Raw genomic sequence first — 15,198 nt, forward strand, 5'->3', positions numbered from 1 at the left:
AACACGCATAGGCAAAAGAATTTAAAATACTAAACTTTTGTGATAGCATATACACCAGCACAAAAGGCTGCAGCTAAGAAATCATGTGAAAATGCTAATTATGCCTAAGTCAGGAAATACAACCATCAGCATGATTTGCGGTCAGCTGTTTAATTAATTTTAGTATTAATAAAGTTACAGAAAATCAATGTGTCAAAAGGACTTGAAAGGATTACCAACTGCTCTGGACAAATTAGCAACACTTCTATGCCTAGAGCATAGGAAAGCACAAAGATGTTTAATTAAACTATTTACCAGTGAGGAATTTAAATCACCATAAATATTACATTTTTAGTACTTTTTTTCCTCAGATTGAAAGCACTTAGGAGCAAATAATATGCAGTTTTCTAATGGCATGTTTTTAAAGGAAAGAGTGTAAAAAATGTTGCAGTTAAACCCAGTAAACCCAGAAAATGAGGGTGAAGTCAGGAACAAAAGAATGTAACATGGCATTTAAAATTAGAGGACTGGGGAATAATTCAACTCCAAAGTAACAAAAGATGTTACAAAACTGCATGGAAAGAAGAAGGAGAAGATTTGTAATATGAGGGCCATGTGGTTACTCAGGTCCCATGCACACTGTGCTTCAATGAACTGCCATTGTTTCTTGTGAAAACGTCAACTTCTATAAAAATAAACCTCACTGTTCACTGAATTCTTGTTGTTACAAGTCTGTGTTTTTCCCATTTCTAATTTTTCTGACTCTTTACTAGACTCTCCGATGTTGCCACTGTCTCAGCATGAGTTTGGGCAAAACACTCCACCTCTCTGTGCCTCAGCTTCCCTTTTCCAAAAGAGCAATTAAATGCTTACCAGGCTTCAGGGGATGCATTGAGAAGCTACATTATCTATTTTAGGACAGCATTCTCTGACAATACAAAAGAATCATCCTCTTTATAATTATTAAAAACAGAGCTTCCCTGTGGCAACAGTGCACTAGTTATCTCTCTGTGGACTTACCTAAAGCCAAAATGAATGTGATTGAAAGCTTTCTCCTGAGTTAATGGGGTTTGAATCAAAACTTGTGTGACTGTCAGTCAACTGACGTGGAATTGCTCCCTTTTTGTTGTGCTGGATTGATTTAATACTGTTCTAGTCTTCTGTTGACTTGTCCTGCAGAGCAAAGAAATGCTCTCTGAGGCAGGCAATACCCACTGGTGCATAGATTACCTGCTGCTGAACTTGGCCAACAGCCCTCTGAGGGACTTGAAACAAATGTTTCTGCATTTCAAGGCCCCCTGAACTAAACGACAGTTTCCTTCACAGTTCTGGTAAGGAGGTGCTATTGACTGCAGTTCAAACAAAAGAGTCCTACTTAACACCACGAGGCAAGTCCTGCCCTGCCTTAACTGCACTTGACATAAAGGATCTCAGGAAAGGAGAGACCAGCACAAAAATACTTTGTGCCTGCTGAGTTAACACAAGCACAGTGTCATCTGTTCAGGTTGTCTTAAGACCAGTTTCCAAGTGCAGTGAGAAGACAAGCACACAGATCAAGATTCACCTCCTAGAAGGTTAATGGGTATCTTCAGTGTGTAGTGGACAGGGTGGATTCCAAAGCAGGGAATAAATACTGATGCCAAGTCAGGGGGCCCAGATCTGCCCGAAGCCCCAGTCAGACCCATTGTGCTGAACATCTGATACCTAATCTATAAATGATGACATAACTATGACCCCAACCCATTATGAAAATTACTTTCATAATTTTCTCTGAAAAGTTTGGCAATTTTGCTGCGTGGTGCCTGCCAGAGGTGGGATGAGATGTGGGCACCTGAGGACATTATGAAGTTCAACAAGGCCAAGTGCAAGGTCTCGCACCTGGGTCGGGGCAATTCCAAAAACAAATTCTCTCTGGGCAAAGAATGGATTGAGGGCAGCCTTCAGTAGGAGGATTTGGGTGTGTTGGTGGAGGAGAAGCTCAACACAACTCTGTAATGTGCACTGGCAGCCCAGAAAGCCAACCACGTCCTGAGTAGCATCAAAAGCAGTGTGACCAGCAGGTTGAGGGAGGTGATTCTGTCCCTCTACTCTGCTCTGGTGAGATCCTACCTGCAGTGCTGCATCCAGCTCTGGGGTCCCAACATAAGAAGGACATGGACAAGTTGGAGAGTTCAGAGGAGGCCACGGAGATGCTCAGGGGGCTGGAGCACCTCTCCTATGCAGACAGGTTGAGAGAGTTGAGGTTGTTCATCCTTGGGAAGAGAAGGCTCTGAGGGGACATTCCAGCAGCCTTTTAATACCTAAGGGGGGCCTGTAAGAAAGCTGGAAAGGGACTTTTTACAAGGACATGTAATGACAGAAGAAGGGCAATGGCCTAAAACTGGAAAGAGAGAAGGTTTAGATTAGAAATTAGGAGGAAATTCTTCCCTATGAAGGTTGTGAGGCCCTGGCACAGATTGCCCAGCGAAGCTGTGGATTCCCCATCCCTGGAAATGTTCAAGGCCAGGTTGGATGGGGCTCTGAGCAACCCGGTCTAGTGAAACATATCACTGTCCATGGCAGGAGCGGTGGAACAAGATCATCTTCAAGGTCCTTTAGAACCCCAACCATTCTATGACTCTCTAAAAAATTATGTAGTGCTAGGCCAGATACTGATGATGATATCCTAAGATCTAAAGAGACCACTTCCCCAAAACATACCTGAAAACTATTCAACCACAGACTTACCTTCCCTGCTTGCTGACACAGACTTGTGTTTTCAGCTAGCAGACAAGTCTATCAATTCCCCAAACCCAAGCCATCACAAGAACAGCAGTAACATTTGTTTACTGACCTCTGGGAACATCCAAGACCCTGCACAGTACTTCGAAAGTGCAAGTGCCACACCAAAAACAATGCTATTGCTTTCTTGAATGCTAATTTAGTTCAACAAAAAGAAACAGTGGGAAAGAGGGTCAGTAGATTAGATTTCAGAAAGAGCACTGTCTTTCAAAGAGTGACCGTACCATCAATCGGCTGCCTGAGAGCTTCTATTCAGGTCTTTTACAAACACAGCCAGTGATTCTGGATGTGAGAGGCCAGTAACCTGCCCTTTGAGATTGCCACTTCACTGCTGTGAAACTTGCTGCATTATTAGTATTATTACGGGGTCAACTACACCACCTTGAACCTGACAGGTAAACTCCAGCCACAAAAATATAAAGGCATCAATTTTAGTGATAGCAAACAATTTGAGCGTTTGTTCTAACCACAGGAGGAAATTTCTGCAGTTGAGTTGCCTTTCACAGATAGGGGAGGGGAAGAAGGGAAGAGCAGGAGAAAGGGTGTCTGACTTTTTTCCCTTGAAAATTAAATTTCTCAGAACTCTATGTTTTTCTATGCTTTAGGCACAGCTTTTCTAATAACATTGTGCAGAAGGGCTTGTTCTGAACAGTGCATTACATTCCAAACTGAATGCTGCTCCAGAAACCACACAAGATGGAAGGGAAGGGGCTTATGTGATAACCTGGCAAATTCATTAGGTTTTCTTCCTTCCTCTTCTCTACCCATACTGTAAATCAAATTAGCATGTAAACTCAAGACTAATCTTTATATTCTAAGACTTCTTCTAAATAATATATTTCTATGTAACATCATTTTTTCCACAGAATTAAAATATTGTACTGTGTGTTTCGAAAATACTTCCTGTTTCTGTGGTAGATAAGGGCTTGCTTTATGCAAGTTACATACAAATATTTTAGTGACTCATTGCTTTGAGAAGCCAAAGACTAAAGAAATTCCATGAACATCATCCCACCAAATGAAGACTGAAAAAGGGATAAAAGCACAGTCCAGTGTTCATACATTATGCAGAACTGCACAACTCCACAGTAAAATATGGAGGTGGATTACTTTCCCGAAGGAAAACATCTGTCAGCAAAGCTGGGTGCATAAAGAGGAGGGTGTTTGCACACAGGTCTCACCACATTTGGGATGAACAGGGTACTGACATATGTTGGGTGGCAAGATAACTTTCTGTACTACTTCTTCAAAGATGCCCTTAGGACAAAATGGGCTGAGACATTCCCAAGTCCAAAGGAGGCTTCTTCATCTTCCAGGAGGGCCATGAGTAATACATGGAAATAGAGGAAGAAAAATCTCTCAGCACTCTCAGTTGTGAAGGTCTTCAAGCTTTAATACATAATCAGTGAATATTTGTAGGAAATGAAAAAAAAACCAGACAAACAAAAAAACCCAAACAAAATGAAATACAGCATTCAAACCCAGTAGTGACCACATAAAACGAAGTAACTTAATCTCTGAATGACTGCAGGATTTGGGGAAGTTTTTGGTGTCCCAGGCAGCCTCAAGGAAAACATTGCAAAATCACTGACTTTTTTTAAATGGTTATTATAGGTGTTAAAGGCCAGGAATCCTTTCCATGACCATTGTGATTGTCTTCACAGAAAATCCAGTACTATGCAAAAAGAGACAAAACCTACCCACGCTGTTTCCTCTTCGTATCAGCATGTATATGTAATTATTACAGATAATTTATAGCTCATTAAGATGAAAAGGCATTTGCATACTTTATTGAATGACAGTGGGATATAGAAACTATATATTCTAGTTTCAAACTACAGAAACTCATGTAATGAATTTTGAAAATCATACCAGAGAACAGATGCAGCCCATCAAAAATAAAATTATTATATTTTTATTAAGTAATTTATAATGCTTAAAAAAAGCATAAAACAAAATAATGCACCTCTGAAGCAAACTCCCAAACTGCTATGTCAGAAGAAAGCAACCCAAGAGAACTTATTTTACAACTAGCAACCAGGGTAGAAACCTGTGAGAGTCAATCAAATGCTTTAAATCAGTAGATCCCAGCAAACAAGAACATCTGGAGCAGCAAATCTTGCTGCCAGTTTCAGAATGGACAAGACTGTGATTTACTTGAGAACAGATAAACAACCTGTCAGTGTCACAGGAACAGACTGAAAAGCAGGTTCCTATTCAAGGGTAACTTTTCTTAATAAAACTGTCTTTCACTCAACAACTTAGTTAACATTCAGAGCACAGAGCTCTAGAAATAGGTAAGCAGAAAAACACTGATGTACCTTTCTTGGTGAACAAAGGTTGAAGTTATTACTAGGCTGACTAACCTGCCACAAAATACCTCAACACACCGGGTCTTTTGCTTATGTGAGACTGAACACTGATAATTTATTGAAATAGTCACTACTTAATTTGAAATCTTAGTTAGGAGTTTCACATAATTGGAGACTTCATCCAGAATATTGTTTTAGTCACTCTGTCTCTATGACTGCATTTTCTATGCAATCAGCACAGCTTCCAAGACAGTAGTTTCTTACTGATAACCACAGAAGTTCCTACTTCACAGTTGGGAACAACTATTCAAAAATTGTTTGGGGAAGAAAGGTTTCAGCAATGTCAAAACAGCAAAAATTAGTTTAATTTTAGAAAGATTCAGTGTTTTAAGAAAAGGCATCTGAAGCAGTGTATTTAAAATTCAGGAATATCCAAATGAATTTCATTTTGCTCAATTCAAATTGACACAGCATTTCAATAGTTACTCCATTTCTTTTTATAAAGATAAACCCCTCAATATCAAATTGAAATATTTTATTCAGCTCAAAAATTATTTCTGATTTACAGCTTCCACATACAACTGCTTTCCACCTTCTGAAAGCTGCCAGAGCTGGGAGATTGGACACCAAGGCCACCAAGCACATGCCTGCCCAGCAACACACAGAATCTGCTCAACAGCAGGTCATGAATTTGTGCCTTCATGAAGCAGACTCGGACTTCCCAAAACATGATAACTCCTGCTCTGTGGAATAATTCTGCTTTAAGCTCAACAGTGCATAAAACACATGCAATGCCATGCATGTGCCTTAGGCACATACATTTGAAACTTCTTAATCCTTGTCCTGAACCCATCAGAGTCTGAGCCCCACACACACAGTTGCCATCAGAACACCAGCCCATCTCAGGCTGTCAGATTTCTCTCCAAATGCATGGTTCAATGACAAGAAAATTTCTCGTTTATTTTGTTTGAATAAAGAGTAATAATTTGAAAAAACTGAGTAATAGCTACAATTTATTTCACTTGTGCCTTCTAAACACTTGGTTTCAGTATAAGGGGGAACTAGTTGAATATTTGCTGCCTGGGTTTTTTTATTATTTTTTTTTAATCCTTGCTATTATTGCTTAAAATCTGTATAAACATAATGCAAAATGCAAAACAGGATTAGTGTTTCTATTGCACAGTACTTATTTTAACCACAGTTGTTATTATTACTATAACAAACCATCATTCCTAGATACAACAGGCAATGAACTAAGTTCCTCCTGATCTATGTTACACACCTGCTGTGCTTTTTAACCATGATGTCAAAAACGAAGTCTTTTTAGCAAGACAATAAACCTGCAAGAAATAGTTATCTCCCTCATTCTATTATTTGTTCCCAAGTCCACTCCTGATTTTTTTGTGTGTGCATGCATTTTAATTGGATGCTCACCCATTACTGTCAAGCAACTTGTCTTACTACTTCACACTTTTTTGGTAAATCACAGATACCTTGCTTTCTAAACCCTTTGCATGCCTAATGATAGTGTCTTGCTGGAAAGAAAGGATTATTAGGAAATTAGTAGTGCATATATGGAAAAGCAAGTGTCAGATTAACAAGAACACTCTCCCCATCACTGTGAAGGCTTCTACCTCACCCAGCAGACATGTTTAGAACAGAATTGAAGATCTGAAACTTTAAGGTCTCCATCTGTCATGTGACATTATAAAAGATCAAGAAAAACTCAAAAGAGACAGATTATACAGAAATAATGACTCTGGGCAAAATAAAAATCAGCTTCCTGACAACAATTTAGTACCAGCCTCTCTCAAGAGGTGGGCAGGACTTTCCTACAGTTTTATAAACTACATAATCTTAGCTAAAAGACATGCTGTCATCATAAAAGTCAACATTTCCTATGACCTTCCCTAATGATAACGTGCATTACAATGTAGTTATTCCAGGCTGGAAATCATTCTCATATTGAACACTCCTGTGCCATCTTTCCACTTGAGAAAACAGCTCCCCCAACACCATTCTAAACATGGTATTGTGCCAAGCTGACATATCCATTTCAACAAACCTGCCTGATATTTTCCTCCTTTGCCTGATCAAAATAATCCATCAAAATAATCCCAAGATCAGCCTTTCTGGAGTGTTGTGATTGAAAGATGTTATCCAAGATAGGTAGAGCTGGGATGAGCAGTTCAGCAGCTTCTCATATTTTTCTGAGACTGCCAGAGAAGGTCCCTTAGAAACCCCTAAATGGAAATGAGACTTACCTACCTTCCATTAAAAATTTTTAGAGATAATTTTGCTGATAGATATTAAAAAAGATTTATAGTCTAATGCTATCACACTTGCTCTCTTTTCTGAACAATGTGTCATAGTCCTTGAGACATTAGTTCTCAGCATTAACAACAATTTCCAAACCGCCTAAAAATAACTGGTTTGAAGGACTTTATACATTTTCAGTTTTCCTTTTACACATTGCTCTCGGCTCTGTCCAGAAACCTTCTCCTCCTGGATAATTTCTCATGTCTCAATCCACTGACCAGTCTCAAACCACAGCTAACAAAGCGTTATTTCTTCCCACAGCCCGTGAGATCCGATCTCAGCCTCCGCACCTCGCACAGAGCCAGACGTGGGGCACAAAAGGACCGTGTCCTGCCTGACAACAGCACTCAGTGGCTGCACCACAGGCCTTCTTCAGCCACCTTCCAAGTTAATTCCAAAGGGCTCACACATAGGAAAGGTACCTCACACCACATTTATCTCCCCTGCTTGCGCCTAAATTTTACGCCGGCAAAGGACCAGCTGGTCCGTGGCATTTGGGATGGAACAGGGAGTACCCAGAAGCTCAATAACACACACAGCACGTGGAGTACAACAGCACCGTTGCTGTACCCGAGAGCTCACCTGTACAGGAGAAATCATCCACACGGACATATCCTGCGACACAGTCACAGCGATAGGATCCAGGCAGGTTAACACACACGGTATTGGCATGACAGTAATGCATCTTGGCAGCACACTCATCAATATCTGCAGGGAAGAACCACCAAAAAAAAAAAAAGGTTACAGTCAGTGAAAGGACATTGGAGAAAATAAATTCCATTTACAACTCCAAAGGCAATCCGGTTAAACATCAGCATTAAGGAGCAAGGAAAATTCAGTAAAAAATATTCCTTAAAATAAAGCTAAAACACCTGTATCATAGTAATGGGTTCCTTCACACTGTTCTTCTTGAAACACCATTTTTTTTAACTCTGGAAAAGTACCGCATCCGTTTGGATTTTTTCCTACGATGTTAAAAAACAAAAATTGATGCAGTTTTCAAACACATAAAATAGTGTCAGAAGTATACCATACTGAAAATCCTAACTCTTTATGGCATAGTAACTCTGTACAGCATGGTATCAGTTGCAGTGCTGGTCAGATATGACGTGGCAATGTTTGTAAGGACAATGTAGAAGCAGATTCAACTGCTCAGTTGGACAGTGAGTGCTCCAGACCTCTGTATTAACCCAAGTACTCTGACAGTGCCCTGTCCCTGAAACACAGGAGTTTCTGTGCAGGAGTTACTGGACAGGGCTCTGTGCCACTTCCACATCTCACACAAGCAGAAGACTGAACTGGTCACCTAAGCCCATTTTATGCCTGCTTTGCATCATGTCAAAAGAAAAAACAGATGACTTTGAGCAGCAAAAACTTGACCCCGTACCTCAGCTTAAGCAATCTCTATTGCTGCTGCAAATCCAAAAATCAAAACTGTTTTCCCAAGAGTGACTCAAACCTATCATTTGCTTGCCTGTTTAAATATCTCAAAGCTCTGTGATATTGTAAACTGTAAAATCTTCCCCCCTTCCCTCCTCGCAGAACCAGACATTACACTGAAGAATTTTCTTTATTTTTCTCTCAGCAGGATAGATTTTCTGCTTAGCAGCACAGACTTTACATGAAGTAATTCATGGTTTTCAAAGTATTAATTCTAGTGTTACGTACGTCCACACAAAGAAAGATGAATCAGACTCATTTTTTGTCCCTATTACTTTCTTTCTGGTATTGATTGCTCCCACTCAGGAAAGGTATCAATTGACAACACAGCTGAAGAACCTCCTAGGCTGGAGTACCAGTGAGTTGGTCACCCCACAGTGCAGCCTCTGCCCAGCCATCTGTAGAGCCCAAGCTAGACTCCCTTCTTCCTCAACACACCATGCTTGTGGAGACTCAGTGGAAGTGCTACAAGGCATTAGCACTGCCAGCAGTCAGCCCCAGAAGGTGGGGGAGTTTAATTGTGCACATGCTGAGTTCTTGGTTACCTAAATTCCGGTATCCTGCTTAACCTTCCTCAACTGAAGTGGCTGCAGTTGAGATACACCCACATTTTCGAGTCTCTGAAAATGAAACACATGCCAGCTGCACTCACACTTTCCACATTACAGACAGCTGTCCAGCAGGAACTACTAGCTAAATTGCTTCATGTTGGCCAGCAAACAGCTGTCAGTTGGCAGTGATTTCTCACTGCTGCCAACTTGGGATGAATTAGAAATGATGGCCTGGAGGCAAAATACTTTGTATATCACTGCAAACACCTTAAACTATCTCATTCCTGCATTTCTGTTGTTTCAGTTGCAGTGCCAGTTGATTAAATGAATTTTAAAAAGTCGGGAGCATCAATATATGAAAGATAAAAGCCACAAAAATTCCTCCCACGTCTTGTTATCACACCACTGAGTGCTCGAGCCACTTGGGAAACACTCAGGTGTTGACGCGTGTTCACACTGTTCTGCTTGCAGACTATTTTTAATAGGCTTTTGGAGCATAGCTTTGAGGAGTTTTGTTCTTGCATATCTAATAATTTTCTAGCATAAAAGGAAAAGGAATAAAAGATGTCTGTAAAGAAAGCAAGAATGTCAAAACAGCAACCAATTCACCTGAAAATTAACCTTATGCACTACTCTTCATCTCCAGCTTCCTCACTGAATTCATTGGACTATACACCTCTCTTTCTTCCCCCAAGGAGAAGAGAGAGGATTAAAAGTCTCAAAGGTGAAGGAATTTGAACTTTGATTCATTGCAAGAAAGGCCCAGATTGCTGTAACAAAAGATACAAGAATAGCCAGAGATAAAAAGAAAATTCACAACCTATATGAAAATATTGCCATGGGAGAATATCTGAAAAGGAGACTAAGGACTTCAAGTGGTGACTTGACTATAAATAGAGGAATTGAGGAAAACTGGCACTGGGTTGCTGCAGAAGTTCTAGAGTCCAGGAAGAAAAAGCCCAGGCTTAACAAAGGAAGCAGAAGTAACAAAAGATCCATCCCTTCAAACTTTGCCCATTTTCTTTGGCGCATTTTCCATAAACCGTTTCAGCATTTCGCATTTTCTTTTATCTTTGCAATATTAGCCTTCTACTAATACACACATTTTCTTTCAAGAGAATAATATTAAGAGGTCAAAACTGGCAACAGCATTTTCTTATTAACGCTTGTAGGGCTACGCTAAAACTGTTGTTCTGGACCTCAATTCTACAAATTCTTGTAAAAGGTTAGGTATTCATCACAAAAGGCTTTGGGTTTTTACTTAATATTGTTAGAGTAAAATCCATAAAGAACACAGTGGCATATATCAGCTCAGCTGTAATGGAACTCAAATTGTGATTCATGTGTACAGATTGCTTGTCGCATTTGAAATATTAAAGCTCATCTTTTAGTGGTCTTTTGAGGTGACAAAAATATATGATTTATGTTTCTCTCTAGGCTGGTGAAGTAGTCTGTTTTTCTTTTAAAAAGGTATACTTATGGTCTTCAAAATGAGACTTGACACAGTATAATGATCATGTACATATCACCAGCTTCCATCTACATAAGCTCAGCTTTGCAACAACAGAGACATTTGGGCTTCAGCTTTTCAGCATGGACTATTATGTTGCAGGGTGGGTTGGCTTGGTGAGTGGTGTCCTACTGGGTTCAAGTGTTTCCTTAACGGGTTCATTATCCATACAGAGCTCTCTTTACTGCAGTACTCACATACCCTGTAGCTAATTAGTTATCACCGTTACTCTTTACAGCTGTAAATAGTGTTTGTGAAGTCACAGGCAAATATACATGTACTATCTTTTATTAGTTGCCAGTGGATTTAGCAATGCTATGAGTACACTGGGATAAAACACATGAAAAGTATCTCAGTGGAACCACCAGCTCAGCACCTGACAGGTGATTTGCCACTGCAGGCACTCATCAGCTCACACCAACCAACAAAACAAGGTGGGCTGGAAAGACAATACAAAGGGCGTTCAACCCATAGCCCAGGAAAGAGGCTTTCTCGTCTGCAAATGTACTTTACAAACTGTCCAAACTCCTTTCATGCCTCACTGAGAATTCTACTGCTAAATATCTGTAATATTGAAAGATGACAATGAGACACCAAATCTCAACTAGAGCATCTTTTTACTATTTGTCCGCTCCAATAAGTCACATCAAACCAAAATAATCTCAGCTGTAAAGATGGCACAGTTCCTATTAATGGCAATGGGAGCTTTGTCCATTTGCCCAAAAGAGAAATGGACCTCGTATTTTTTAAACTCTTAGCCCTGTAATAACCATAAGTGAACAATCTTGAAACAAAGCACCCTCTTTCTCTGGAGTTGCAGACCAATTTTTTGCATGCATTCAACAATAATCCCTTTAGTAGTATCATCACCTGTTGTTTGGGGCTTCATTGTTTAACTACTGAAAGACAGTAACATTCAAACCAAAACAAAATGAAACAAGCATGAAGTGTTCCAGAGCACTAACAGATTTTGTATTTGTATCAGAATCAATTCCACTTTTTGCATCTCTCTCCCAATTACTTGCCCTCTGGTTGGGGAGTATATTTTACCAAACTAAATTAGAATTTTTGGGCACACTTTAAGGAAATAAAGACAGAAAATCAAAACCAGGAGGGAAAAAAAAAAAAAACAACAAAAAAGACAGCTTTGCAGAAAGATCTCTAATTCATGATTATTAAAGGGGGAGGAGGGAAGGAATTCCCCTTCCCTCTTTTTATTCAAGTCAATACTATGCATTGACCTGAACTGTATTAGACCCTGGTCTAAATAATCTGGATTTTTAAAAATGTAAAGTTAATCAGTGTTACTATTTAAATAATATCAAATCTTAAAATATGTTCACAAGCTGATGGAATCATATCAACCAAGTTTCCAAAACAGCGGAGCACAACAGTGGTGGAGCAAAAGACAGGCCCTAAAATTCCTGTCAACCTATGCTTATGCAAAAATGAACACATGCCTTTTTCACTCCACTGACTAAGCAGCAACTTGGTCATTATATTTACTTGCTCTCCAAATTCTCCCTGATTCTGTCCTCTCCTGCTCTTACCTCCTTTCCACTGCCAGACTCATTTGACTTCATCTCCACTTGCCTTTTTGTTTTTCCTTTTTACCCCCCACCCTGCCTGTAATCTTTTTGATAGATCTCATATGTCTTAGACACCCCATACCTGGTTTTTACCTCTAGCACAGGGCTGGTTTCTCAAACTGTGCAATAGAACCCTCAGGGAGCCATAAAGCATTAGACACAGCAGTCAGCAGTTCCCTGTGAGCTGGCAGCAGCTCAGCTTCCCCCAGTTGCCTGGGTAAGAAAAGACTAATTACTGGCTGCAAATGTTTAGACGAGCCTTAAAACTGTTTACCAACAACTGTTTACCAGTTTCCTCCGTGGCAATTCATGTTCTCCAAGGCAGGGCAGCAATGCAAACACGGGCAACCCTCTGACTTGAGGATGGAGCTGCTGCCCATTCAGAGGCAGGGAAATAACCCAAAACAAGAGCAGATAAGCAGAAGTAAAATTTTCCCTTTCAACGAGGCTGAGAAATATTACCCTAATGTCGTTAAGTAACTAATCAGCGAAAAATGCCTTCATAAATTAGGGCTGGTGTAGCATCACCTGGGAATCCATAGGCAATAGAATAACCATCAATAGAATAATATCAGGAAGTATTATCATTTTGACTTTTAGAGCATCATTAAAATGGTGCAGCCTCTTCCTCTGGGCATAGAGTAAAAGTGCTTTACATTGATATACCTACTTTACGATCAGGACAAGAGTATCAATATTTCAAATCTGCTTTCTGTCTATTTATCTGCCCCTTAGGGATAGTAATTGTATAACTATTAGGTTAAACAAATAAATAAATATTTAAAAGCACACATTCACATGCAAATCATATTTGAACAGTCACACTTTCCAGCCCTGAACTAACGTGACATTCCTGAGAAGGACAAAAATAAAAATTCAAGTGAAGGTACCTTCCTGGTCTTTATTTCAATAGTCTTCAACTTAAATACTTCTACCAATCACAGTCAAGAAAGCAACTGGTTATTCTTGAAAAGAGATCACAACATTTTGCTACCTCTTTCTCAGCTACAGTAATAAACAATCCCCCCAGGAAAGTGGTTATTTCCTAAAAGCCACCCTGATGAGTTCAGCCTTAGACATTAAAACATTGCCTAGGTACAATACAATCCCCTTCTCCATCCTTGCAAGTGCTTACAGTAACACACTAATCATTAGCCTCTTAAGGTTATGATTTTTTTGCCTTAAAAAACAAAAATTTAAAAAATAGAGATTTTCATAACCTGAATCTCAAATGATCCAACCAATTCCCTGATTCTTTGGAGCCAGGGAATTTCATCTATAGTCATTTTTGGTCATCATTCCTCAAAATAGCACAATCTTATCATGAAAGACAGCACCCAAATTCTTAAATCTTGCTGTCCAGACTATCCAGTGTCCCTCTCAGTGAGAAGTTTTTCCTTTTATTTATTCTACTAAATTCTGCTCCTCTCTAAGGAAAACTGAAAACTTGCAGTTCTACTTTGCTTTATGCTTTCCATCACTACACTGGCAATTTATGATGCATTATTAAAGGTCTGTGCCATTGGTTTGGTGGGATGGTCCCAAAGAGCCTTGAGATCTCTTAGGATAAAAACAGTTTATTTAAATTGAACTTTTCCTAAAGGATCATTTCAATCAGTTCAAAAGCTGCCACTGACATGTTGGCATTAAAGAAAATATAAGTAATGTGGTCTTGTTCCTAACAGAGAGGAGCTGTTTTCTTAACCCTAAGTGCATTCATTTGATAAACACATTAATTGAAAAATGTTCACAGACTTATAAATATTACTTTTTTAAAATGTTTGCAGCTATAGCTCTTAGGGATGGTTGATAACTTATTCATAAGGTATCTCTGATAGTTGCAAATAAATTATTTTTAAAAATATGCAGCCAGAATTCACATATGATAACGCAGCTTAGAGAACACAGATTAAAAATAATCACAGAAAGCAGAATTAAACATTTGGGGAAACAGGTTTTGGCTAACAGCAGTAGCTCAGTCATTTGCTCAAACACGCCAAAGCAACTAGAAAAAAAAAACCAAGTCAAAATTCTTCTTGTACTATTATAGCAGCTGCTGTGATGTTTAGAACTGACTGAAGTTAAAAAAGATTGCTTTATCCAGGATTATCCAAGCCTTTTAATTTTTTCTTTCTAATTATACTTTGAAAATATACTGATATTTCTATTTAGAATGCAGAGCTGCAGAACAGGCTACTAAGGAGTGTGTCTGAGTGTGTATAAGGACTTTGAATTCTTTAAAGATGCTGCTTAATTTGCTCTTCCTCTCAGTGGCTTATCAGAGGCAATGTAACAAGCAAGCCACTGCTCTGTTCCAGTCTGCCTGGCCAGCAGGATTCAGGGCTTTTACCAAACTCAGTGCCACCATCCCTGCTCTCCAGCTACTCTCTGGCCTCTTGGACTTCATCAGGGCAGATCAATGCCTTTGAGGACACTCTGCTATAAGGGATTCGAGGAGCATTCGTTACATCCTTTCATGGACATTATGGCAGAGAGGTTCTTTGACACCTCCAGGTATCTTAACATACTCAGGAATACCAGCAGCTACTTGAAGAGAGAATTTTATATCTCAGGGAAATGACCTGGTGTCTATCAGAAAGGAAAAAAAAAAAAAAAAGAAAAGAAAAAAAAAAGAGGACAACAACTTATGCCTCTTAAACTGTGATAAGTGCTCTGAAAAGTAAAAAGTAATATGTAATGACAGGTAGCCTGGGAGA

General features: G+C 39.4%; 1 protein-coding gene across 4 annotated transcripts in view; it reads right to left on the reverse strand.

Moving 5' to 3' along the window:
* NELL1 (neural EGFL like 1) overlaps nucleotides 1-15,198 on the reverse strand; it is a 283,038-nt gene that overhangs the window by 135,517 nt on the left and 132,323 nt on the right. For all 4 annotated transcript variants that reach the window (XM_027696334.1, XM_027696335.1, XM_027696333.1 and 1 more), the window contains exon 13: nucleotides 7,974-8,099. In XM_027696334.1, the coding sequence (XP_027552135.1) occupies nucleotides 7,974-8,099 (126 nt within the window). The remainder of the gene's footprint in view (nucleotides 1-7,973; nucleotides 8,100-15,198) is intronic.

This window comes from Neopelma chrysocephalum, unplaced genomic scaffold (assembly GCF_003984885.1).
Source record: "Neopelma chrysocephalum unplaced genomic scaffold, ASM398488v2 Primary Assembly neopelma1_106b, whole genome shotgun sequence".
Taxonomy (NCBI): domain Eukaryota; kingdom Metazoa; phylum Chordata; class Aves; order Passeriformes; family Pipridae; genus Neopelma; species Neopelma chrysocephalum.